Genomic DNA, 27,908 nt, shown 5'->3' with positions numbered 1-27,908 from the left:
TACATTTACCTACAAAGAAGGCTTTCCAACTAAAAGATACTGAGATGAGCACCCCCAAAGAGGAAGCCCAGAGTCTGCTGTAGAGTTGCATGTTCACTGAGCCCTATCTGAGCCGGAAGAGTTTTCACACTTGGACAAGTGGCCAGTCTGAGACTCACTCGAGGCCTCCGGCCTCCAGGACTCCCAGCATGCTTCTCCTTCTCCTCACACAGCTTCGCTTCACTGCTGGGTCCCCGCATTGCCCAGTACTGCTCTCTTACCAGGCTTCTAGGCGCCCCCTTCCCAGCTGTATATTACAGAGCTGCTTATTTTTCAAAGAATTTATGACTGTGTTATAAGTCAAATTTTGCCCGCCCCCAAAATTGATATGTTGAAGTCCTAACCCTGTTAGTTCAGCATGTGACTATTTGGAGACTGGGCATTTTAAGAGGTGATTAAGTTAAGTGAGGCCCTTAGGGTGGGCTCCAATCCAACCTGACAGATGTTCTCATGAGAAGAGGAAATTTAGATACAAAGAGATATGTGCTCAGGAAGACAGGCCATGTGAGGACACAGAAGCAGGGAGGTATCTGCAGGGCTGAGAGAGAGAGAGAGAGAGAGAGCCCTGGAGAAATCAAACCTACTAACACCTTAATCTTGGACTTTCAGCTTCCACGCTGTGTGAACATGAGTTTCTATGATTGAAGTCACCTAGTCTGCAGTATTTGGTCCTTGCAAACTACAGATGACACACACGACCTCTTGTTTCCATGCTCACTGCCTTTCTTGCACTCGAGAATACAGTCTTCATTAACGCAAGCCCTCGTGCATCTTTCTCTAGCACCTAGGCCTACGCTTGGAAAGCTGCAGGTGCTGAAGGAGTGAATTAAACAACTCAAGTGCTACATTTAAGTGAGGACGATGAGGTCAAGAGAGTCTCAACCAGCAAAAGGAGGTCTTCTAGAATATGACCTGAAACCATTGTTTTGGAAAGGATTTTCCTCTAGTTTCAAATAAAACCCTGGAAGAAAGTGAGGTGTTAACAGTCAAAGCACTAAAGCAAATCCTTGGGGCTCATAGCAGGTACTGAAGGCAAAGTCTCCATTTCAAGGCAAACCTCCCCACACCCCCACCCCCCACCCCTGTAAAGGAAGTTACATGGAATGAAGGATCCTTTTCTTGTTTGGCAGGATAATCATAGAATAACCATTTCTCACAATAATAGCAAAGCATATTGTCCAAGGGACATAAAAAATATAAATGCATGTTGGTCACTAACTGATCATCTCTCATAAATTATTCTTATTTTTTAATTAACAGTTAAATGTGATTTTTTTCTGGAGCCCTTTAACCAAGACTATGCATTTTTTTAATCTGCTTTATATCATATGCTGCAAATGGTTTCAGCTAGCAATTTCTTCCAGTATCTTTTTTTAATCATAATATATGACAAATGTAGTGTCCTGTATCTTTGGTGACCAGGGCCTACAAAGGCCCTTTTGGAGAGAGATTAAAAGCTCTCATGGTACATACAACCGTACTGAGTTGGCATATGTTGGTTTCTGATCCCCAGTTCCCAGGGTTTCTGTAACACATGCTTACTCAGAAAGGTCACACACATGTACACACATGTGTTTCTATTAAAGAAGCCATACAAAATCAATTACTCAAGAAAAAGCAGGAAAATTACTTGTTCCAAAACTATTTGTCATTCAAAAAAAGTACCAGGATGATTATAACAATGAAATAGTCATTTAAAATACAAAACATAATGCAAGATTCAAATGCAAGGCCCAGTACATGTCAGTAAAAGGTTTATGCGTCTTTGTGAATGTTTACCTGTGTGTCTTCAGGAACAGGCAACCCCTGAAACAAACTCCTTGACCTCTTTTGCACACTGCCTAGGTGCCCTCCCTTCTTGATAATTTTACTGTCAGTGGCTACCAAGATGTGCCCCTCGCCTTCTACGCATCTCTTGTAGTTCTTGCCCTCTCGTGTACTCTGTCTACTTCAGCTCTCACTCGACGGCATGACTCCTAAATCCATGTCTGCCTCTGACTTCTCTCTTCCAACTTCCATTCTCTCATCTCCAGTCACCTACAGGCATGTCTATCACCATACCCCAAGGCCACCTTAAGTCCAACATATCTGAACAAGCACACATCACCCTTCCTCCAAAGCCAGTTTCCTTTTCTGATTGTTTCATTCTCCCATCCTTTTTCATACAAAAGGACTTTGAACTCTGCCTATACCTATGAAATCTGATCTGAGAAGCAGATTAGAGTCATTGGTTTCAACATACTCACCTTCCTCTCAACAATAACACAAGATTGATGTATTTAAAAACATGGTTCACAAAAATAAAACACAGCTTCTCTCCCATTGTCTTGGGATAGTAACCAACACACTCTAAAGTAGCTGCATTCATTTGGCATTGTTTTTTCACCATTAATTAAATACATTCAAGGAACACACAGAAATGTCAACACTTCTCTCAACACGTAAAATAGCATGATCAGACAACTTCAACATCCCAATGATAAAACACACACATATACAAATATGGAGCAGAGATGGAAGGCAGGCAATCTAACATAGCATCAAATATCCCAAGGTTTTAAAAAAGAAAGACCCAATGCAGCATATTAGCCAATAAAAGCCACCGCTTGGTGGGCCCCATGTGTTTGCACCATCCACAGGCACAGGAGCCACCAATGTCCTCGTCAGGCCAGGACTCCATCTCAGCCACCATATTTGCCGTTCACAGCACAACACAATCCCCAGATGAAGACAAGAGACTTCCCCAGCCCAGAAGGTGAGAGGACAGTGAGAAGTGAGCAACATCGGCTGCAGTCCAGTCCACCAGGTGCGCAGCAGATTGGCCAACACTGGGGGGCATGTGTGTTAGTGTAGCGATGGGGACAGAATGAAGGGTGGTGAGCACATGGGTGTAACAGAAGCACAACTCTCTTGCGAGACGGTGCTTCAATGAGGACATGAACCAAGTGAGCAAATAGTACCTGTGACGGTTTCATTAAATGGTCCTGGACCCTTAATGGGAAAACCATCAATCTTGATCCATTCACCTCCTAAATTAGGAAAATGCAACCTGGTAGTTAGAAACGAGGACCAAAGGTTTTCCCACATTTCAGAGCATCCCTAACGTATCGCTAAGTGGTCTTTTCAACAAGCTTCAAAGGGATCAATCAGCTCAGGCCACAGTAGTGACTCAGCACTAAGCTTTACGGACAACATGCCTTTTTAGTCTCTTGCACATGGCTCACTCTAGCGAGTACTCAAAAATTAAAGACAAAACACGAACACCCTACATTCAATGGCTTTGAACGCAGAGATAAAGCTCTCCTTGTTTTCAGTCTCTTAGCTTGCTCTACAGGTCTAAAAATTTGGGTTCAGGAGCTCTTTAATGGTTCTGAACTTGTATTGACCTCAGAAAGCTAGGAGGATGTTCCTCCCTGAGTCTAAGAAACAAACACGCAGCCTCCGGTTCCAGGTGACACTTACCGGGCAGGCGTTCAGCTCTGTAAACGGGGCGGCTCACTCCACTGTGGTTTTCTGCAGTAACCAGCACAAAGTACACTACCCCCGGCTCTGAAACACACGGTTCGTATCAAGCCACCATTTCAAATGTCCAAGAATGACAGTTTGATTTGCTTAACTGTCTCCCCTATACCAGTTACAACCAAATACAAAAATTTGAATTGAGAAGTCTAACTATAGCTTTCTCTCTCTCTTTTTAATCAAGATGCTAACATTCCTCCTCCTGCAGCAGAAATACATCTGACCAAAGAACACAAGATGTATTTAGAACAAAGTGCATTGCTTCATGAATAGTCGACAGAAAAGCTTTTAAGCTATTTTTTAAATGTGAAATCAATGTAGGGAATAGGAACACACTGTCTACTAAGTAAATGTTTTAACCTACAATGTCTATGACTACAAATAATATTTCCTCAAATGAAAATCTTCAAAAATAATTAGAAACTGTGAAGCTTCATGAACTGTTCTCCTTTTCACAATACAATGTTCGCCGTGCCGTGTCTGCACGTTGTCTTTGACTCTTTCAGCAAATACGGAAGTATTTCCTGAAGTCTTGGAAAACACTAATCTTGAAACACCTGGGCTTCGCTTTCTGACTTGAACCTCGGGGTCAAGGTCAAGTAGCAGTGGTCTCTGGCTGAGCTCCAGAAGCTGTTGGGACACTAGAGGAAACCAAGACCCCAGGTTAGGATGTGAGTGTGCCCTGAACTTGCTGCTGGGAAAAGCAAAACTATCGGTGCTGATTTTCCTCAGAATGAATTGTTATCATCAGAAAGGTTAGGTGAAGTCGCCAGTCCCTTGAAGGGATGGGAGCTGGCAGGCGTTTCGGGGGACAGATGCCTGGAGGGGTTGGAGTTACTTCTATCGAAGGCCGTGATGGTGAGCACATTCCTCACAGTGAGGAGCATTCCTGTCACGGACTTCAGTTCTCGAGCCAGCAGCCCAGGAACGCGGGGACAATGCCAGTCCCATCTGGGACACCTGCTGTGCTCAAGACGGGGTGGCTGCTGGCTGACTACGGCAGAGCCTGGCGGCACCGAGGGTCTGGCACAACCTGCCAGCCCAGCTGGGGAAATGCTTCAGGTTCGGACAGAATGCAGAAGTCTGCCTCGCCAGGTCCTTTCTCCCTTCCTCCCGAGCTTACTTGTGTTTTGAAGAAACATAACCCGCGTGTCTCTGATTCCTGTTAACTCATCAGGTTGCTGGGGAGACACTGCTTTTCAACGAGTGTCTCGGGCTCTCTTTTTGCATGTTTCTCTTCTCTGCAGCAATCCTCACAACCCAAGCTAGCAAATGGGACCCTGCTCGGGCCTTTGGTCCGGCAGAACCACCCTGTCACCCCGCAGCTGGACCTACGGGGCCACAGGGATATGAGGGAGATTCAGAGAAGTGTGGGTCTCGCTGGAACCATGAGGAAGGGAACCTGCCCCCTTTGTCTCCCATCTGTGCACTCTCTGCCCCGATACCCCACTGCCTGAAGGGATGGCTCAGAGATGGAGAAGGAACGTGTTATGGACTGTGGCCAGGAAGACGAGGAGCCTTGGGGGTGTGATGCCGCACCCACTGACTGACGTTGCGTCCTTATGACCCACCAGGAGGTGGGACTGTGAGATGAGTGAAGAGTAAGTGGGGTTTCCGGCTCCTGGGATCAAAAGGGGCAGAAGACAGGGTGCCTACGGGAGGCAATCCAAAGCCTAAGTCAGTTCAAAACCATCTACACCTGCGATTACAAAACAATATATTGGGGCAAAATGTAAAATGCTCCAAACTCCCAGAGTGAACTTGTGCGGGGAAAAATGTTGGACCTTTGAAGGAGACGTGGCTGGGCATGCACACCACGTGCACGTTTACAGGCGTGTGCTACTGGGCGATCCCCAATGATAAAGTCATTCACCAAGGAGAGATCCCCAGATCAGACGACAAAGTCGCCCGGTTGTCACGTCTCCAGGAGACAAGACAGCACATTCGGAAACTAAAAGTGGTTTCCGACTTCCGTTTGGAGAGAGATCCAGAACAGTGGAGTTCAAGTGCAGGACAGGAAAGCCCACTGGCAGGATGAAGGCTGCTAAGCCACGGATTTGTGACCGTGGCTCCCCATTCCCAAGCGGCCACGTGAGCCTGGATGCACTCTGTCTCACAAATAGGCACATCCTAAGAATGGCACCGAGAAGGCAGGTGCACAGCTAGTGCTGACTGTGAACAAGACCAGAGTTGTCACTTACCCACATCCTCAATAAGGTAGGACTGAGTCTCCGCGTTCACTTTGATGTATTTAAGACTTTTCAGTGACTTCCCATAGGCAATGTTGTAATACTCCACGGGTCTACTGGTAGCATCTTTGGGTGGGTCCCACGTGACTTTCAGGCCCATTTTAGTGGACAGCAGTTTCACGTGCCTTGGCTTCAGTGGGTGGTCAGCTATGCAAACAGCGTAACTATCAACTTACGGGATTGGCAGACTGGGAGAACGAATTTTTTCCAATGCACTCTGACACGGTTAGCAAACAAGCAAATGGCTGTTAATCTGTCTGATCCCGAGGACGTTAAGCACAGTCGTGTGTGGACATCGTCACAGTATGACAGCAACACAAACACACCAAACCAGACCCGCAAGCTTTCATCTGCTCTGGATAACTGTGGGTGGCAGGTTTAAACCCAGAACAAAACAAATCAAAGCAAACTCTAGGCTTTCTCCGGCTTGATTATGTTGCCTCACTAGTGCAAGAACAATGAATTAGTAATTTGACATATTCTCTGGAGGCAGCCATATATTAAACAAGTTCTTAGCACTTTGCCTGGTATAGTTAGACACTCTGGAGATGACCTCTGAGAAGAATAACATAAAACTCTCATGATCGGGAAGAATATTCATTGTATCCAAAATGAGAGAGCAGAAGCATTCATTTCCACAAAGACAACAAACCAGAACCATCCTCACCTTAAAAGGCAGGTGAGCCTCTGGTTTTATCTGCAGGTAGCTAATTTAAATACACATTTCTCCATTTTTGTCACAGAAGAAGAAAAACAAGTTATTAAGAAGCACAATTACATTTGTGTCTTCAGTTATGAGGTTCTAAAAAGTATCCTTAATTTTCAAAAATAACCAAAATGAAACATAGCATGTAACTGATATTGCAATGTAACATAATATAAAGATATGCAAAATATTCACACAAAAGTCAAATTTGGGGCATACCGGGATCTGAAACTATTCGATGGCACAAGGTATTCTCAGGATAGGGAAGGAGTAAAAAAAAAAAAACAGAATCCTTGTGCTTAGTGAGAAACTTAGTGAGAACTTAGTGAGAAAGCTGAATTTGGACACTCGTGGCAGAAGAAAGGGTGGGGAGAGTATTTCATGACAACACATAGATTGGTTAGTACGTGATTTCAGTACCGAATGAAACTTCGCACGGAAGTTCGACTGAGTCTAATGGTCACTGATTCTTCCCAAACTGCCCAGCTGCCTCCAGAGTAAAACAATTCAAAACAGAGAGAACTTCTTTGACTCTGCTGGAGAAATTCAAGGAACTGAAAAAAAAGTATGAAAATGATGATTTCAAAGCATTAGGAACAGAAAGTCCATTCTGGAGACAAAAGCATGACGTCAGCCTGTGGCGTGGATGGAAACCCACAAAGCGCCCCCTCTGCAGGGCCAGAGCTGAGGTTCCCGGAAGCCCTGGTGGGCGGGGCCCCAAACAGGAAGCCCACAGCCAGCGGGGCGTTTGGTTCAGGGGACTGTGGAGGCCGCACAGTGGTGGGCCTCTGGGCCTGTACAGTGAGCAATCGCGGCAGTAGCTCTCCTGCACCCCTTCTCGCCTGTGAGAAACTTCAGGATCTTCTTCGGCAGAGGACTGGGATCCCCCCTCCTCAGTTCCCTTTGTTTCTCCCAAGGCTTCACTACAAAAACCTCCCTCCCCCCCATGCCACCTGTCAGCTAACTTGTTCTGGTCGCAATCTCTGTTTCCCCCATGGCAGGAACCATCCCGGGAGTCCCCTGTTTCCCTCAGACCAAAGACAGTGGAGCCAAACCCAAGTCTCAGAAACCGCGACGGGAAACCCACAGCCAGGTGATTCTCAGGAAGAGGACAAATGAATGGATGCGTGAGTGACACGCTTCTTTGGGGTTCCTTTCCAAATCTCCCTCAGAAAAGTGTGGCCCAGGACACAGGCTGCAGGTGAGACCTTCGAACCGGCAACCCCCACACGTTTCCCACTGGGCTCTTGGGATTCAATCACAAGTTGGTACCCAACAGCCTGGGCCTGAAACCCCTGACCCTCACCACGGACATCGAAAAAGAAGAATGTCAGACAAATACCAGCAATGCTTCGCATCTACCCTTGGACACGACACGGGGTGATCTCTAACTCTCGTGAGAACCCACATTCAAGGGGTCGCACCAGCCCAGCATAAAGAGAGACGCGCAAAACCTTCAAGGAGCTGCAGCAAGGTGGGCAAAGGAAAGAAGGAAGGGCAAGGAGAAAACACGGTCGGGTTGCCAAAACCTGATGACCTGCAGTTCACTCTGCTTGCCCGTCAGATCTCCACTCGTGTGCACGCACAGGTGTGTTTGGTCTCCTCTTGCCAGAGGTCCAGTACCATCAAGCAGTGTCTCAACTCAACATGTGCCTGCACCAGCATCTGTACATTATTAAAAAGAAGTCAGCCCTGGCTGGTGTGGCTCAGTGGATTGAGTGCGGGCCTGCGAACCACACGATTGCAGTTCGATTCCCAGTCAGGGCACATGCCTGGGTTGTAGGCCAGTTCCCAGTGGGGGACCCACGAGAGGCAGCCACACATTGATATTTCTCTCCTTCCCTTTCCCTCTAAAGATAAATGAATAAAATCTCTTCAAAAAAAAAGAAGTCAGATGGCGTCAAACTGCCCTATGAAATGGATAGGAAAGTAGATAGGAAAGGGGGGCTTACTGAGGGTCTACCACCTGCCACCCATTCCTGGGGGCGCTTAACCTTACGCTGCTGAGGTGCACATAACACAGGCACCCGGGAGGTGCGGCCGACTCCCTCCACACCCGGGTGGGGAAAGCCAGCCTGGAGAGGAGAGGTTAGCGAGCGGAACTGCTCAGAGCCATATAGCTGCACTGGACGGGAGCCCAAGACCAAGGCTGCTTTGTCAGCTCTAAAGCCTGGTCTTCCCACAGCTCATAGACCTACAGACTCTGTCCCTGCTCATAAAGGACCGGTGACTACATTCACTGAAAATTAATTAATCCAGGAAGCCACCACTACACTAAAACGAACTTCGAAACCTCCACCACTGTGCTAACCGTTTCTTCTACCATCCCCCACCTTCCCATGCATTTTCCTCTGGGTGGGGGATGGGGGGCACTCCTGTTTGCCCACAGTTCCCTCCCCTGTGCCGGGTGTCCTCGCTACCCTCCTCTTGGAGAGACACGGACTAAGTGACAAATATGCTGTCTCAGGGAGACCTGCATTCTGACGACAAAACCTTACACACAGGAATGACTTTCCAATAGCGGCATTTCAGGCCTCACAGAGTTACTGAAGGAAGATCGATTTTGAGCATGAAGGCCTTTGGTGGGGCCCAAAACCACACTTTTGATGCAACCGCAGGGTCAATCTCCTTGTAAGACCAATTCTGAATTTCAGGTTCTCTAACGGCCTTCGGCCAATACACCCGCACTCCCCGCCCTACCCCCAGCACACACAGATGGGGCCAGCCACTCGGGTAGGAGATACTTTCATTCCCTGGATTCCCACTGACTTTGGTAGTTGACATTGATGTCCCATTTGGTGAATGCCACCCCTGCCTTGCTCGGGAAGAACTGGGCCAGGAGAGGAAGCCCGGGGAAAAGGAACTCTGGTCCGTCGTCCAGCCCCACATGCACCCCCAGGGCCTGGGCTCGAGTGCATTCATCAAACCAGTATCCACCTAAGAAACAACCGATCTGGGCAGGCACAGGTCAATGTGCATGAACTTGGACCAGAAAGCTTATTCTTGGGGGTTGATCCCATTGTGTAGGTGTCATGACTTCACGCCTTCAGTGTGAAGTGAGGGCACGAGGAATCTGGAGTTGGTTCCAGAGTCTGCAGGCTGCATCCTGGGGTCTCTGCTGCAGGACCCACACTCTGGAAGCTGAAGTTGGACTGTGACAACGCAGGTCCTCATTTAGGTGTACGTGTCCTTGCAAACGTACTACAGACCAGCCCCTCTGCTAGGCAAACGAAGCCATGGCCTTCTGTAAGTGCTCAGCATTCTCATCTAATGAAGATGATAGTGGGCACATTCTTCCACACTCTACATCCCATGAACTGCCTCTCCAAGGAGAAAAAGGACAAACCCAAGGTCAACACAATAGGAATTAAGTGGCCTAAGGCAGGGAACATTGGGAGGTTCCTCACGGCGTGCATGACCGGGCAGGGCCTCGACAGGCTGTGTTTTCACCTCCACAGGATGCAAACGAGGTAATGAGCTGCAGCTGCAGCCTACGGGATGGTGGGTGAAGTGAAAAGAATTCTCTGTGTGTCCACCTCTCCCCAGTCCAGGCTGCCTTTGAATGGAGACAGATGCCGAGATGTGCCAGTCGGAAGAAGGAAACCAACAAGTCTGCTATGACTCAAGCCATTTCATACCACAACAAAGTCGTTTCTGTACTTCATACCAGTGACCTTTATCCAGATTCAAGAAGATGCTGCCAGATACCGAGTGGTAAAATGATATTCTGCTGACCTTTCAGACACCTGGCAGCTGCCAGGCTAGACAGCTCCATGCCATTGGTCCCAGGAGACCTCTCCTGGTCTGTCCCGGAATGGGACATTCGGGCACAGTCAGCTCCTACAGTTTTCACTTGGACCTAGCTCCAAACTCAGGTCTTATCCAAGCGGGCCAGTTGGGTTCAAGGGACAAAGTATGTGTCTGTGTCTACTTGGGTTTGGAAACCAAGATGCCACAGGTTCTGTAACGTCTGTGTTCAGAGGGTCTCCAGCTTCTGCAGAGAGGCCTCGAGGGATTCTCCAGGGCTGACGATCACCCTCAGAAGCCTGAGTCCAGAGCTAGGGCCCCAGGCCAGCCTGGCGGACCAGTAGCTTCATAGCCATTCATCGTGGTACCCTGGGGGACAGTACCTCCCTGCCCCTCCCTCAACTTCCCTCTCTGGCATCTCTCTTGGCATCTCTCTTGTGTGGCCATCTACCTGGTACTCACTTAAAATGCTAATGAATTCAAGAAGAATATGTTAGGGGGATTTAGACTAATGAGGTCAACAAAAACACCTCCAAGAACCAGGTACTCCCTGGTGCCTCTAGGCCTGACCATCCACCTGACGTCAACACGCGGCTTCCCTTCACAGTGAGGATCAGGACCCGCTTCCCTGCCCTCTGGAGCCCCTTCATCCCAGTGCTAGTCACTGACCCACCCTGGGCCCTCCCGGGGTTGTAGGTAGGGGTTTCCCTCCCCACCCCGGTTTCCAAAAGGCTCTCGGATGAGGAAGACTCATTCTGTAGCCAGCTCCAAAGCCAAGTTGGCCTCTAGTCTGAGTTGACCTCCAGGCCTTTCCTGGTCTGCCTGACTCCAGCCCCAAATGTTGCCCTGCCCACGCCAGCCCACCCGAGTCTCAGCAAGGGGGTGCGACCACAGCACAGAGACGACCTGTTATTATCATCCCGACCACACACCAGTGGCCCGGTGTCGAGAGAAGTTGCTTCCCTTACAGAACTCCCAGGGAAAACTGAAGTCTGAGAGCAAGGACTTCTGGGTCTCATGGCTTCGTTTCGATTTAAAGAAATTAAGGTCCACGTTTCTTTCCCCTCAAACTGATTCTGTTTCACCTCAGCCAGAGTGGATCCACTGAGGCGCCCAGATGGGCTCAGGGTGCCCTCAGCGAGTGGGGCCTCTGCCGCCTCCCACTGGGAGTAGTGTAGCCCCTTCAGGACTCCCCGAAGGAAAAAGAGTGGAACCCAGTCTCCCACCCGCCTCAGTTCTTATAGTCCCGAGACGCTAAAGTCTCTGTGAGGCAGCAAATCCAAAATGAGCTGTGTAGACACAGTCGTTTCGTCTACCTGGTGAGCCCTGGTTTGAGGCTTTCCCAGGGCCGGCTCAACCTCTGAACCACGTGCAGCTCCACAAACCCAGGAATTCTGAACTGTATGTAGATTGCCGTGTTTTGCCGTGGACAGTGCACTCCCATGTGTAATGCACACCCACATTTTCCACTCAAAGCTCCAGGGAAAAAATCTTTTGTTTTTATTTTTTAATTAAATGTGTATTTATTTGTATTTAGAAACAAAACTGATTGTCCTACTCCAGGGTATTATTTTGCGTACAGATATCGTTACTGCTTTCTAGAGTTATACTTCTAATGCATAAATAAAAGAATTAAAAACATTTTTATAGATGTGGAATTAGTACTGCCCATGTGTAATGCTCATTCTTGCTTTTCCCTCAAAAATCTCTCCAGAAAGGTGTGCATTAGACACGGCAAAATACGGTAGTTCAAGTTGGGTTTTTGCCACGTGCAGTCAGCCCCTGATGGGCAAAGAGACTATTAATCAAGATCTTCTATGAAAGTCAAAAATAACTCTTTGAAGCAACTGATACATTTGGTCACGAAAGGCTGCCAGTGCAGACACACCCGAGACATTAGGGCACGGACCAGCCGGGGACGGCTGCCACTCTGAGCTAAGTGCCCGAGTGACCCAGCCTAGCAGTCGGCACAAGAAGGGGGGGAGGGCAGCCTGGGATAAGGAGAAAACCCCCAAAGGAATAGTAACAGTTTTTGAAATAAGCTAGACCCTGAAAACCCCAAAAATGCAAAAGTTATTTCTTAAGTATACCGAGGATTGCTCTTTAATGCTACAAACGTTCATGTTTATGGAAGTCTGTCTGCTCCATCTTTGTTTGAAACTCAAGTTTTACTTTCCACTGGAAACCGCTAAATACTTCCCAGACCCCGAAATGAAGAAAACACAGCTCTCAGAGAAGTGATGAGTGTTCCACCAAAAATCCAACTCCTAAGCCAGAAACGGTTAGCGCGCCCTAACATCGCAGTGTTGCTCAGGGACAGGAATCGGTGTGACATGCGACTCTGAGACCATGATTCTGAGGAAAGGTGGGAAAATTCAGAGATTGTCCCCGAGACGCCAGGTAGCACAGGAATATTCCAAAGCGCAGAAATGTCTAGGCAGTCGGCAACGTGGGGGCAAAACACGGAAAGGATGGTGTTTTAAACAATCTTTCAAATAGGTGTTGGGAATCCTACGTGCCAAATAATTATGACCCTTCCATCCAAAAAAAAAAGAACAGAGAAAGTAAGTAGAGGCCGTTTTGCAACCTCGTGAAATAAGAATGATACAAGTCCAATTCCCGGATGGTCGACTGCCTTTCCCACCTGGAGGGACGGCCGGGCTGAGCAGACACAGGCTGGGTGTGTAAGTAACGGGCTGGCTCCTCTCCCAAACTTTCCCAGTACACAGGGGCTCAGAAACAGTTGTGCGCACTTGGCGTGGTTCTCTGGGATGACAGTACACAAAATGAAACCGAAATCTAGGTCTTTGGAGTCTTTAAACTCAAAAAGCACTCCAAGGAGCTGAAAGAGCTTTGCAAACAGAACCTGCGACCCCACCGTGGGAAGGCCACACAGCACTGTCCTCCCATCAGAGAGGAGAAGCAAGCCAAGCAGATGGCCAGTCCCACAGAAGACCAGAGGTGGCCCGGGATCTCCAGACTTTACCTTCAGGGGAACATTCCCCAAAACGCAATCAATTTCCCCACATCACAGACACTGAATGGATTCTGCCCCCACACCTGAAGTGCCACGTCCTAGTTACCCAGTAAGGATATAAGCCAGTAGAGTAAGAAGCTAGAAGATTCCAAATGCCCCACGCTGCTCTGTGTGGCTGGGCAGCAACCACGAGCTGCCCTTGGCGTTTCTTAATGAACAGAGGCACCAGCTGGGCTGCTGGGCTCAGGGTGTCCTCCTGCTCACTTCTGCCCTGGCCTCCGCCAGACCTGAGTTCCCTGGTTGCCCCTGACCCCTCAGGTGTTTTCCGGTATTTTGATAACAACAAAGCATTACTTATTCACACTCAAAGGCCAAGTCAGCACGCACACGTGCCTATGGGCTTATAAGAGCACTGGTGGTCACCGAATACAATTGTGAATCACATTTTCTCTCCATCGGCCCAGAGAAGCCAGGTGGTGGTGCCATCCCAGTCTCAAACTCTTTTAAGTGCAGTTTGTCAGGGTCCATTTCGAGTCTCTCCGGGCAGTCAGCGCCGCCGCCACCCTCTGCCCTCTCTGGGCAAGCATTCTCTACCCCCACCCCAGAGTTTCAGGGGCCACACGGCAGGGAGAGAGGTGCTCCTCCCACCTGGCTTCAGGAAACAGCTTCCTGCCTCCCCTGATGCTATGCTGCTCATCAGCTGGCTGTTGTCCGGCATTGTCCGGGTTGCCAGGCACTCCTGCAGGCAGGTGGGAACTCCCCCAAGAAGAGGGCCTGATGCTGCCTGGACAGTGCTCCCTCTGTGCTGCCCCTCCTCCCTGGGAACTGTCCCCCACCCCAGGCATCCTCAACGCAGCCACCATCCTGCTGGTGAGCAAAGGCCCTCTCATTACCTGCAGGGTTCATGGCTCCTCACGGATCAAGCTTGCCTAGGATGTTCTAGAGTCTAAGTTGTTTGTTTATTTGCCTTTTCGGGAAACAGACGATGAGAAAGGCCAAATGCTTGTTGATAGAGTTTACGTCACATTGTTCCCTTTCATTATCTTCGTTCTTCCTTCCCGCCGCCTCCCAACGTGGGAAGGACCCACCAAACAGAAAAACACAGTAAAATGAAGGAGCAAGGAATTCTGTTTCAAATTAACAAGTGGCAAAACTAAAATCAACTTCTCAGGTCCAAACATTACTCTTAGAATGAATCTGCCTTCTTCCTCAAGGTGTGTCCTGAGGCGATTAAACTTCAAGTTGAGTTTTTACGAGGCCCATTCCGGTCCAGGTTTCCCAACTAGTTTGTCACTGTTGAGAAGCTTGCACTGAACTCAGACACGGCCGGCCGGCCGTGGGAGACGCTACAGACTGGGTACCCAAAGCCACTCCCCGCTGCTGCTTCCTCCCGTGCCCTCTTCCGCAACCGGAGCTGGGACACCAACATTCATGACCCTCAGCCTCCCCGGCAGCCAGGTGTGGCCAGGGACAGGATCGATTCCTGCCAATGACATCAGTGTAGAAGTTAATGCTGTGGCCACTGCCAGGGGAAAGCATTATAAAGGGGTCCGGACCTGCCGTCAGGTGCTTTGGCCTTTTATATCCTCTCCACTTCCCCCTCTGGGATGCCAGCAGCATACCCAGAGATGCAGCACCATCTCGGAACAGGAAGTGACACGCCTGAGAGTGACGGCCTGACCTTGGATGGAGGAGTGGAAAACGGAAGGGCCCTGGGTCCCTGGGTCTCTGCCCCCAGGTTTATTGGTAAGATGAGCAATTCCCTTCCAGACGTAGCCACTATCAGACACTGCGTTCTCAGTCCATCTCTACCTGGTGTCGTCACTTCCGGACCCCAAAGTGGGAGTTACTTTGTTTTTAACTTTAATTTTTCCCCATGCGTTCTTTCTAAGCCATCCACCCTGGGGGCGCTTAATTTTGACAATGTCAGTGCTTTCTTTGTCAGAAGCCATGGACTTGAGTAAGCACATCTGTCCAGACAAGGGCGCAGCCAGGAATGAGAGTGAGTTTCCCCAGCAGAGCTGGCAGGATTTGATCATTAGGATTTAAGGTCTTAAGCTGTTGACCATTTTCTTCAGGAACCAGTGTAAGCAAAAGCTACCGTTCCAGAGAAACAAACAGGAATGTTTCCCCTCTAGGCCATGGGCTTCCCAGAATGGTTTAGGGAAATGAACTTGGAGGAATTCCATAGATACAGTTATTTATAACAGCAATAAGGAGACGAGGGACCTAAAGAGAAAATGCCTGCGATGCGAAGGGGACGCAGGACTCTGTCTGCATCAGAGACCTTGCAAGGGCCCCGTGCTTCCCAGGTTTTTGTGGGACCTTTTGCACATTCTTCAAATTCAACTCGCAACTAGAAATAGCTTCTTAAGGGCACATTGTTCGCTGGTCCAGCTTCAACTCGGCCTACTTATCAACTGCTTGACATGCCTGCCGCAAAAACTCCCTACAAAATTCATTCCTTTGCCCCAAATGTGAAAGTCATTGTCTAACTATGTTAAACACTTGGGCATTACTGTCGCTAAAACCACCACCCGTCTTACTCAGGAAGCTCCCGGAAAAGTACCCTTGGGAGGCCGGCCAAGTAAGTGTCCTGGAGCAGTAGGTATGGAACGGTGTAAATGAAAGAGACGAGACCAGAAGCCAGGCACCCCAGGGACCCCGTGACAGCTCAGGTGCCCAACAAACACCGCCTTTTTGAGTATTTCAGGTAATCACTCCGTGGTTGTGAACGGGCACAGGAAAATAACCTTTTAGTGAAGAGGGAGAGTGCACAGCACGCCTAATGTAGCGAAGAGTTTGTTTTGCAGCAGGGCCACGTGCAATAAAAAAATAGAGAAGCAGAGAAGACTGGACAGTTACTGTTGTAACCTACTAAGTGCCAGCCACTCAGTTCACTGCTACAACAGGTGTTATTGAGTACCCACGATACGTCAGCTTCTGAGCTAGGCGCTGGGGATCCAGATGTGATTGAACGGAGCTCCTCACTCATTACCGTAACTGTCAGCTGTTGAGTCCCTAACCCTGAGTGCTCTGCTCGGTGTTCCAGAAGGGGGGGACTGTGTTTTAGAGCGTCTGGTGACTTGCCCTCGAAGGTAAGCGTCTGTGAGTGTGTTACCCAGGTGGGTGACCCAGTTACTCAGACAAGCCAGTTAATCACAGACACAGCAGGAAGGCAATGGCCATCAGTCTCCTGAGGGAAGCGCTCTGCAGGCACAGGCCAAGAAGAGGGAGGGCATCGGCACTACAGCTGAGCGCTACAACAGGAGACGTTACCAGGGACCAGTGCCGGTGGGGAGTAGGAAGGGCAGTCCTCCAGCTCGGCTGACCCGAAAGCACGGCCCTGGCGGGGCTCCAGGAGGAACACTGCTTTCCTGGGCCTGAACTCGAACAGGACACTCACGCCAGCCCTCTCTGTGACCCTGGCTCGGCCTGCCCTCCCCACCCCTGCCCCGTCACCCCAGAACGCTCTGACCTGCTTCCTGTCCTGAAAATTCATTACACTCTCAGAGCATCAGCAGGCTTCATGGACTCGCCCCAGACAGCCCAGCTCGAAGCCCCCAGGTTCTGTAAGGGAGACACACATCTATCTACTCAGACAACAGCCCGAGTCCCGCCTCCCAGGCCCTTCCCAGGCGTTAGAGTGCCAGCGGACTCACGACAGACGCAGCTGTGACAGAAGGTCAGTTCGGGTCTCAGGGAAGTCGAACAGTTTAGTTTTCCCTGCCCCCACGTTCTCTTCTCTTTGGCTGTGGTTTGCTTGGACTCTCAGAGCCAATAACCACAAGAAGATGCTTTGCTTCTACAATCAATCGGAAAATAATGGGAGGAAGGAAATTGTTGGGTGGGGAGGAAAATGATCTTTAAAACCGAGTAAGGCCAGGACATCTGTTACAGCAGAAGAGAATGTGGCAGCTTCCCACGACGTAAGAATGTTGAGAGCAGACGTTCGGTGGGAGAACAAGGCTGCCTCATCTCATCACAGAGAAGTCTCAACAAACAAAAAAATCTGCACTGGCTGGTGTGGCTCAGTGGATTGTGCACTGGCCTGCAAACCAGAGGATCACTGGTTCGATTCCCAGTCAGGGCACATGCCTGGGTTGTGGGCCAGGTCCCCAGTAGGGGGACACACGAGAGACAACCATACATTGATATTTCTCTCCCTCTCTTTCTTCCTCCCTTCCCCTCTGCCAAAATATAAATAAATGAAACCTTTAAAAAATAAATAAAATCAACATAAAAGAAAGAAGTTTTACTGAAAAGGAAAAAAAAATGTAGACTGAGTCAATATCCAAGTGTGCCCTCCAGGCAAAGCCCTCAGACAAATTGTGTGAATTCCTTTGCTGATCTTGTACTTCTCTGAGTATCAGTGTGAAAATGCTCAGAACTGAGTCCTGTGACTGGCCGGGGGAAGTTAACTACAATGGAAGTACCAGAGGACCCATGCTGCCACACTTGCCACAGTCAAGGCCATTATTTCTTGCCACACTGGTCCCAGCTTCTCTATTACTAAGTGTCTGTGGCCTGTGCCTCAGGGTCCAGCACAGTCTCTTGCCTACAGAAGCTCTGGGTTAATTACTTAATTACTTACTTTGTGAATGAAGGCTGTAGCCAGGCCTGAGCCATGAGTTAAGCCCACTGAATGTGCGTAGGACTTTGGCACCCCGCGGTGACAGTTCAGCACGCACAATACACCCAGTGACTCCCGTCTTCCCACATCTCAGTTGGGGCCCAGTGTTGGGAGCTGTGCGAATTCTTTCACCTACTCAAGAGGAACTGTGTCCGCCGGCATACCATACATTGTGGGTTGCATTGTGTCCACCCGCCAAAAGACGTACTGCCCAGGAGCTGGGAATGGGGTTTGGAAACAGGATTTTTTGAAGGTGTAACCAAGTTAAGATAATATCGTGCTTGATTGGGGTTGGCCATAATCCAGTACAACCAGGACCCTTAAAGAAGACTCCAGGAGAATACCACTTGACAAGGGGGACAGATCGCAGTGACGCGTCCAAACCAAGGAACACACAGGATTGCTGGCAGCCACCAGAAGCTGAGAAGAAACAGGGAAAGCTTCTTCTCCAGAGCCTGCAGAGAGAATATGAGCGGGCCCCACAGATTTCAGATTTCCAACCTCCATAATTATGGGAGAATACACATCGGGTGTTTCAAACCACCCAGTTTGCAGTCCTTGGTTGCGGCAGCCTCAGGACACTTTTGACCCACATAAACATAATTCTTCACCCCCACTGCAGATGGGACCTCCAACTCGAGCCAGCACTCTTCCAAACTCATGTGCTGACCCCACAAGGTGAGGGTGACAGGGATGCAGGGGACTGTCCCACACTCGTCACCCCCACATAGCCTGCTGGTGTCAGGTCCACCTACATAAATATATTTAGTGCCCATCACATGGGATGAATACTGGAGAGGGTGCGACCAGTCATCCTTCAGAGGTTTACTAGACACGTACTGTTCACAGGAAGCTTGGTAGAAGCTGAAGTCTCCTCGGTAGGAGGAGACTTCAGTGAACAAAACCCACAAAATGTCCTGACCTCATGGAGGTTCCATTCCATCAGGGGAAGGTGGCAGTTGTCAAGTAAACTGGACTCTCAGGTGTGATCGATGAAGCCAGAATAAGCAGAGCCGGGAGAGGTGCAGGACGACACAGTTAAATGAGAAGATGACGTTGTACCAACCACCCGAAGCCAGCGAGGGGCCAGCCCACAGATGAAGGTTTAAGGAAACTTGTTCAGGCGGAGGGAACAGTGAGTGCAAAGGCCCTGGGCTGGAAGGTGTTGGCACATTAGAGAGCCCGCAAGGAGGCCAGGGGCTGGAGCTGAGAGCGGTGCTGCAGACGACCATGGGCAGCCCTGAAAATTCAGTTTGTATCTGAGTGAGATGGGGAGCATCTGGAAGGTTCTGTGACTTCGTGCGTGATGAGAATCCCCGTGGCTGCTGGTTTGAGAACGGAGTGGAGGGGAGAGGGCAGAAGCCGGGAGACCGATAAGGAGGTACCCACCTGCTCATGGGTACCCACCTGCCCTGATGCCCACGCCTCACCTGGAGGAGGTCGCGTCTCCTGCACTCCTAGAAGGCTACACCTGACCGTGGCCTCTGGCCTCTTCAACCTGCGGAGCCCTGGGGTTCTGGCCCCAGGTCAGTGGGATTCCTCTCCAGGCCAACTTGGTGTCATCTCAGATTAGGAGCCAGGGATACCGCGCTGGTCACACTGTAGGCTAGGATGCCACCTAGCCCAGGCGCACAGGGGACTCACCGCCCGCCTCCCCCCAGAACAGCACAGCTCACCCAGGTATGGTCTGCAGGCTCTGACCAGTCAATCACCCGGCCCGGACGAATCGGCTTCTGCACCTGATCCGAACTTTTAGCTGGCCTTCAAGGTCGACCGTCACTAAACTAAAAATCTCCACAAATTATATCCGCTGATTTCCTCTTTAATCCAAGTAACTTACTACTTGGAGCGTCAGTGACTCCTAAAATTACTTACACAGAGATTTTCCCCTTAGAAACCACACTGAATTCTGTCCACAGGCCCCGAAGCCTTTTACTGAACCGTTCAGTACCCTGGAACCCTGAAGTCTGCCATCTGCCCACGTGTGAGTGTGTGAGACCCAGCACCCTGGAACCCATTCCAAACCGGGATTTTGCTAGAACATAGGACCCATTTCAGACAGGACCGAAGGTGAAGACAGTCAGCTTGGAATGAAGAACCCACGGACCCCAAATAAGCAAGTGGATAGAAAAGAACCCCCAAGCTCAAGGTGCAGAGGCGTCATCTGCCGCGCCCCGCCTGAGGCCAGAGCCGCCCTCTGCTCCGCTGCCCGACCTTCCACCAGCACCGTGGTGGGCGACACTATGGACACTCCTTCTGTGGCCACAGTTGCTTTGGATTGTGGTCAAATGCCAGGACCTTCCCGCGCTGGCTGCTGCCGACCCCCAACCCCAAATGTCACCGCTACCCCAGGGGGGCCACTCTGCGGGAGCCATCAGAGCACGCGTTCCCTCAAACACGTCCCAGGGCTTCTGGCTGCTGCGCAGGCTGCATAGTCTGTTCCTCCCCCTGAAATGCCCTTCCTTGCCTTCCGCTGTCAAAGTCCAGTTCAAGGGTGGCTGTCCTGGACCTTCCAGTCTGATTCCGGCCCCCCCCCCACCGCACCCCAACCTGGGACTGTCCTCACAGATGCCACACTGTCTGTATCCCTCCCCACCCTCTGCCCCTGATTTAGGTGGTCTGCTGTAAACAACTTGAATTCGGGGAGCCTTCTGGTTCAAATGCAAGGCTGACAGGCTCGGAGTTGGGAATTCCGTGATGGGGTCAAACATTCACTGGGATCCACTGTACAAAATGGTGACGCACCGAAGTCATGAACTGCACCCAGGGCGCTGCTCGAGGGCCCGTTGTCCCTGGACCCACTAAGCAAAGGGCACTTCCCCCAGCGAAGACCTTGCTTATATCCAAATACCAAACAGACTATATAACGGGGAATAGGGTTGACGGCCACTTGGCCCGAAGTCAAGCCCTACTCTAGACGACAGGCTTCTGGGTGGGATACAGCCGTGCTCGGCAGCCTGTGGCCATGGGAGGAGCATGCAGAGTAGAAGGGCGTCCTGAGCAAATCTGGGGTGGCGGTGCCCCACACCCCACCCTAAAGAAGGAAAAGCAGGGAAAGACAGGCCACGCCCAAGCCAACCGGAGCCAACCCGAGCCAGGAGCGCCTGCAGGAGGAACGTGGGGTTTGGGTGCAGGACAATTGGGGTCCAAATCCTGAGGCTGCCACGCGTCATGACTGACGACACCGCCCCACCCCCACAGCCCCTCAGAACCCAGAACGCTACCAGCTTGAAAATTTTCACAGCCTGAGTCGCTGTGAAAATTCAGTGAGTGACATGCAGGGAAATGGAAAGCTCTGGGCACTTTTAACTGCTGGTTGTTATTAAGAAGACATTAAAACACGCACCTGAGAACTCATAAAAATAAAAGTAGAATTAAGTGGCCGGTACTTTATAGATCACGATGGCGTTATAATTTAATCACTTTCTGCCCACACAAGGGCCGCAGCAGGGAAATGAGGCAGCAAGGGGAACAGCTCCCCGGGGTTCCGCTGCGCCCACAAACCAGCCTTCGAGTTTGCCTCACTCCCCCTGATACAAACAAAATCCACCGAGGGGGGAGGGGGGCTACTCAGACCGATTGATGAAAACTCACTCAACACTGATAACCAGTGCTCAGGAAGCAGGTCCTGCCCCCCCCCCCCGCCCCCTCCAGTGTCCCTTGTCCCTCTAAGGGTCCCCCAGCTGTTGCAGCTTTGGCAGGACCTGCTAAAGGGCTGCTGACCCAGCTTTAGGATTCTTTCTCACCAGCAGTCAGTTGAAAATTACGAACAAGTAGCAAAGTTGGGGAAAGGAAAAAAAAGACAAACGGTAAGGGAAAATCAACGCAGATAAGTGAATGTCCTAGTTCTTTTAGCTCCTGGGGTCTGTGAGCGGTGGCAATGCCGCCGGAAGGCCAGGAGCGCCCTCTAAGGGCCGCGGGGCGCAAGCGCCGTCGCCAGCCGGGGCCAGAGCGGAAAAAGAAGGAACTGGGAGAAAATCTGGGAGAAAAATCTGTCCTCCACGTTACATCATCACCTAATGCTCAGTGGCACAAAAAGTCCATAGTCACAATTTCTAAATGTTAACCATCTCCGTACTGAAGAATTTTTCTTAATTAGATAGTAATAACACAATTCCCCAAATTTGAATTAATTCATACTCTTTGAAAGACAAGGATAACCTTTAGAAGGAAGGAAAAGAGGATGTTTGCTCATATGTATAACGGATACCTCCCTAATTCCAAACGCCCTAGCGAGTGGCTACCAAACTGATAAGGGAAACAATGAAACAATTTGCCTCCCCCTCCCCCACCCCGGCTCCCCAGTTCTCCTCAAAGGAATCCAAGGTTTCATCTTCTGATCTATCAGAACAAAAATATCTATAGATGAACAGGTGAAGGCATATATAGTCTTTTATCTCCTTGATTTTTACACCTTTAAACACTTACCTCTGTATTTTCTAACTAAAATAAAAGCTCCTGAAAAGAGGTTTAATTGTACTTCAAGAAACCCCCAAATTCCATAAGGAACAGTGAAAAGAAGTCCGATCCCTGACCAGCAAAGCGAGATGTGGGGCTTCCCCCTGAAACCCACCCTCACCCTGCAGAATAATGAACCCCCACGATTGGCACGTCCTAATCTCTGTGACCTGTGAGTATGTGACATCCCGTGGCAAAAAAAGGCTCTGCATCTGGGATTACATTAAGGGTCTGGAGACCAGGAGATCGCCCCGTGGGTCCAGTGTAATCACAAGGGGTCCCGGTCTGTGAAGAGAGCAGCTGATGGATCGAACCGTTCTTTCATCTGGGTGGGCTCCGGTGCCTACCACACAAGGCAAGGGCATGTTCACACTCTGCTCTCAAAGAGAAAAGAAGTAGGAGGGAAACAGGGCAGAGCTGGAGGCAGGCTGGGCCACAGGAAGTCCTGAACGGAGGCTGCACTGAAAGGAAGCTGCCCTTTCTCTCCGTCCAGTGTTCTCAGAAAAGTATCTCCATCATGGAAGGGGGGGAATGGGGGGGGGTCATTTGCTTCTTTTGTTTCATGTTGTAATTGACCAAGTTGAAGAGTTTATTTAGATCTTCACCATGCCCTGTGAATCACCTCTATTTTGAGGAAAATCCCTCTGAGCAAGTGGTGATCTGCCACTATTAATTTGGCTCTCCGTGATGTCCTTACAGGGATTCTGGATCCAAGGGTCTGGGCGGCAGGGGAGGGCCTGACTCCAGCCGCCTGCTGGGCGCAGGCGGGACTGCAGCCGGAGAGGCTGCCCCGGCCTGGCTGTCAGACCCAGAGCACAGAGGGAAGCCTTCTGGAGGAGCCGATGAAATAAATCATGGGCCCCACGATCGGCTTCGCAGCCTGGGGGCTCTCTGCATGTTCCCTCTGTGTCTCCCTCCTATTTCACTGAAGTGCAGTAAATATCCATTTCGAAATGCGGTGGTCCTTCTTTGTCGATTTTTAGCCCGGTCGTCGTTTCACTGCACACGTCCCGCCCACACACTAGAGAGAAGCGCCCGCGGGCGTTCCAGCGCCAGCATTTTGGGGCTCAGGAGCGCAGCGCTGCAGGCCAGAGGAGGTGCGGCAGACATCCCCGACTTCAGACACGCTCGCGGGGAACCCGAGGCAGGTGGCAGGGGAAGCTAACAGGAATAAGTGGCCTCATGAAGCCAGTCCCGCATGGGTTCCATTCCAGTCCGTCTTCTAAAACAAAAATGCTTTTAACATTCAGAAAATTTTAATTTAGGGGGAAAAACGCCATGGGATGTAGGTGGGGAAGTCAAAAGGCTTAAAAATCGTTTTATTCTTGTTAAATACTGTACAAAATGTTCAGTGACGGCTTTCCTGGAGATTGCTAACAGAGGAAAACAAAACCTGCATTTAATACTGTCTTGTATGGGGGGGGTGGGGGTGGCGTTTGGCATCCCAGCACTTGGTGTGGCCCTGAAGCAAGCACTGGGCCTGAGGTGCCCACAAAAAGAGTCGCACAGTGCTGCGACCCCTGATTTCCCCCTTTCCCAGAGGGCAACAGAGACACAGAAAAATGGCCCTCATTGGACTCGCATCTGAATTTTTATAACTCATCTGGGAGGGAACTGCACTGACAAAAATGTCGACTTCTTGGATTCCTGCAAACTGATGACATGAGTAAAAGCCACACAGTTTCGAGTGTGTGAGCGCCTGCGCAGGAAGTGGGAACAAGGACCACCAGAGGCTCGGGCATTAAAAAAAGAGAAAAACCCACAAACTTGTCTGGCACAAGAGATATGACAACAGCGCGCTGGCATTTTCTGAAAAGTGTCACTCACATTTCGGCCCCCAAAGAAGACATCTAGCCTCGGTCTTGGAGGGGAGGGTGAGCTTCTCCCCAAACGACCATCTCTCAATTCCCTCTGCCTCCGCTCAGGACAAATGTCATCTCGCAGCTCCCAAGTCCCCACCGGGTGGCGCGGCCTCCACGTGAGCGAGGCTTCCCTTGGACGCCCCGGTACCAACCTGCCCCCGGCCCCGGGCCCCCGGCCCCACGAGCTTCTGGAACCGTCCTGCCCGTCTGCAACCTACAGGCACCCCAGCCTCGGGGCAGGTGAACTGGAGGGAAGAAGGATGTCCCGGGGAAATTCTGGGTGAGGGAAAGCAGCACCTCACCGCGCCGCCGCAGCGCCAACAAATCGCTTTTCTCCCCGTCCCCACCGTTGCCCGAATCTCCCCGGGAAGTTAGACGGCTCAAGTCTCCCGACGCCCGGGCGCTCGGCGTCAAAGTTGAAACCGAGAACACTGAGCGCCCCCCCCCCCCCGGCGCAGACGGTGTCCCTGCTCCCTCCTCCAGCGCGCGGGGCTCCGAGCGCCCAGGCTCAGCGCCCTCGGCCGCCCCTCGGCGCCCTGACTCGCGAGCGATGAGGACGCACAGGTTAGTGACACGACACGCAGCCAGCACAGAGCGGGGCGGCGGTCCCCGGAGCGACAGACGGGGTGGGTGTGCATGGAGGCGGACAGAGAAGTGGTGAGGAGGCGCGGAGAGCCGGGCAGCCCAGCCCGGGCTGCGCGTACCTGGAGCCCCCGCGGAGGAGACGACGGGCAGCAGCGCTGCCAGGAGCAGCAGCACCGCCCAGGGCAGCAGGCGCCGCGCGCGCGGGGGCGCCCTGGCCTCGGGCGCCATCGGGACCCCGAGGTGCGCGGCGGGCTGGGCAGGGGGGGGGCTGGGGGCTGGGCCTGAGTCGGGAGTGCTGAGGCGCCGCCGCCGGGTCCCCGCCGTCCGTGTCGGTGTGTGCGCCCTGCGCTCTGCCCGCCGCGCCCCGGCCCCGCGCGGATCTCTCCCTGCCCGCGTACCAGCCGCTGAGCTCCGCACTGAGGCAGCCCGCCACTGGCCGCGCCTTTTAGCCGCGCGCGGGCGCCCCCTGCCGGCAGCGGGGCGGTGGGGCGGCGGGGGTGTCTGGGAACGTGGCCCGGGCTCGGGGTGCCGATCGCCCCGGAACCCCGCTTGGCGTTTCTGAAAATTCGGTGATTGACGTGCGGAACCAAGTGGCTGGGAAAGTTTCTCCCACTGTCTGTCTAACCTCTCTCGTTTTCTGGCTCGGAAAATGGCCCCAGGCGTCCAGTGGCTGCCAAACCCAGGAATGCCCCACGTCCCCTTAAATATCTCTGGTTTCAACTTCAGGGCCAGGGGCCAGGCCCCCTCAGGTCCATCCGCACTTCGCGGCCTTTTCTTCGGCTCATCCCGGCCGGTCTTCCCCACACCCCGTGCACCCAGGAGAGGGGTTTACTGTGTTGAGACGCTGCGGCTCCTGCTTTCTCATCGTGGAGCGCACCAACTAGGTTGAAAGGCAGCCATCCCTAACTAAGTACGCGAGGAGTCCCTGCCAAGGACTTGATCGGCCTTGCTTCCTCCAATTCCTGCAATGCTAACACTGCCTAGGGGTTCCCTATTCCGGAATCCCGCATGTTAGCGGTCAGCTCCCGGCCTGGGAAGCCTCCGCGGCCCGACCACCCGGACTGGAGCGCCCCTGGAGGAGGCCTGGACGCCAGCGCCGGGAGGGCCTGGAGGCTAGGCGCCGAGTGCTCTTATCCGCCCCGCGTGTCCTCGCAAATTTACCCGGCTGAAGCTAACAACCTAAAAACCGAGCAGATTTGTAACATTTTGTAGAGAGGAAATAAATTGTAGGCTGATGAAACAGAGAAACGCAGCATCTCTTTTCTGAAACAAAATAACAGCATATCCATGCCAGTAAGCCCTGGCTGGTGCCGGTGCCTCGTGCCCAAGAGCATCCACAAAAGGTGTGACCCTGCAGCCTTCCTTTTCGGGGAAACTCTCTCCTGGGTCCCAGTGAGGGTTCTTCTTCAATCATCTGGTAAGCTCAGTAAGCAGCCCTTGACGTTTGCAAGTGAGTTAGTGTTTAAATACACACCGTCTTTCATCACTCCCTTCTGTGTGTGCCCACATGCCATTTATGGAACTACAGCTTTTGGCTGCCCAGCATCCTCTCCACCCTGCCTTTCTTTCCAGAATAGTAGTCCTGCCCCCGACTCCACCAAGTGGCTCTAATGTGCCTCCCAAACACCCTTCGCCCCCACCCCCACCCCAGGAATTAGTCCAAGGATCCCCAGTGGCCTGAGTCTGGTGGATCAGAGCTAGCTGCTTTTGTAACTGCAGCTAGTGGAAAGCCTCTTCTTTCTCCCAGTCATGGGTGTGAATGGATGGTGGCTGTGGTAGGCCAAAATACCCCCAAAAGATGCATGTCCTGATCCCTGGAACCCTGAATGTTACCATATACGGGGCGGCGGGGGGTGTGGGGGACTCCTTGCTGATGTGATTAAGAATCTTGAGATGGAGAGATTACCCTGCGTCTTCTGGCAGGTCTAAACACCATCACCTACACCCCTCTAAAGAGGAGGAGATGTACTAGGAAGACAGGGTGGGAATGACTGAGGCAGCCACAAGCCAAGGCAGCCGGCAGGCAGGCACGAGAAGCTGGAGACCAGGAACTAAGAGGCTCTTTCCTGGAGCCTGCGGAGGGAGCGCAGTCCTGCCAGCATGTCGATTTCAGCCCAGTGGAACTAATTTTGAGGTTTTGGCCTCCAGAACTGTGAGAGAATAAATTCCTACGGTTTTACACCCGCAAACTGGCCATCGTGACAGCAGCCACTGGAAACTGATACAGCATCCAAGAGGGGCCCGTTTCCGGCCGGAGCGTGGAGAGGTCACTACCCGGAGAGAATGGGGCCAGCACGTGGGAGACACACACGGACAGGGACCCAGGGTCTATGCCCAGATCCAGCCGTGCTTCCCGCAGATCAGTTCTCAGAGACGAAAGTTCCATTTGGCTCCGGTGGGGGGTGATTTCTGTCTCATTTAACCAGTGAGTACAGACCAGTACACTCTCCCATTGTGAGGAAGATGAGGATCAAGATTTACCTGTGATCTGCCTCCCAAAGGGGCCGTCAGGGCACTAAGCACCAGTGACTTCCAGGAAGCGCTTCCAGGTCCGTTGCTGCTCACTCGCTCATCCAGCAGACACTTGCTGTGGGTCTAGTGTGTCCCCAACACTGCTCTAGACACGGGGGGGGGGGGTGGCTAAAAGCAGCAGTGATTAAAACTTGGCAGGAGGTAAGGTAAGGCAGCTGAGGGAAGGGGTGGGTAGGGCCTTCCAGGCCACCGGAAGGATTAAGGCTTTTCCTTGGAGAGGGTGTGGGAGGCCCAGGAGGGGGAGGATTTGGATGAGAGGAGACAAGGGACAGCATTTGCATGCTGAGCTGGGAGGGCGGGGGCGGAAACCACTGAGCAGGCTATAACCATCCAGCTGAGTGAAGAGGGCTCCTAGACGCGGAGGATCCCCATGGTGGAGGTGAGGGCTGGTGAGGACCTGGGCAGAGCTCGGAGGTACCAGTAGATGGTTTTCGGACTAACTGGGGGCAGCGGGGAAGAGAAAGAGAATGGGCAATATATGAAGTCGCGCTGTTCCTACCCTGGTCGTTCACTCCCCATTGGGACTTTTCATTCCAGGAGCTCACTCTTCCACGTTGTTTTAATAAAGTTAACACAGGACGCAGTCTGCAGAAGCTCACAG

The 27,908-nt window shown here is 51.5% G+C and overlaps 1 protein-coding gene across 2 annotated transcripts in view; it reads right to left on the bottom strand.

Moving 5' to 3' along the window:
• FNDC1 (fibronectin type III domain containing 1) overlaps positions 1–25,196 on the bottom strand; it is a 73,821-nt gene extending 48,625 nt beyond the window's left edge. The window contains exons 1-4 of one of the 2 annotated variants that reach the window (XM_037057557.1): positions 24,895–25,196; positions 5,760–5,954; positions 3,502–3,588; positions 3,000–3,068 (exon numbers count right to left, since the gene is read on the bottom strand). In XM_037057557.1, coding sequence (XP_036913452.1) covers positions 3,000–3,068; positions 3,502–3,588; positions 5,760–5,954; positions 24,895–25,003 — 460 coding nt within the window. In that variant the 5' untranslated portion in view covers positions 25,004–25,196. The remainder of the gene's footprint in view (positions 1–2,999; positions 3,069–3,501; positions 3,589–5,759; positions 5,955–24,894) is intronic. The other variant, XM_037057636.1, reaches the window with a different exon arrangement.
• Positions 25,197–27,908: the final 2,712 nt, after the last annotated feature.

This window comes from Sturnira hondurensis, unplaced genomic scaffold, assembly GCF_014824575.4.
Source record: "Sturnira hondurensis isolate 20B ecotype Veracruz unplaced genomic scaffold, ASM1482457v3 Scaffold0000167, whole genome shotgun sequence".
NCBI classification, from domain to species: Eukaryota; Metazoa; Chordata; class Mammalia; order Chiroptera; family Phyllostomidae; genus Sturnira; species Sturnira hondurensis.
This window is presented reverse-complemented; position numbering and strand designations above follow the sequence as displayed.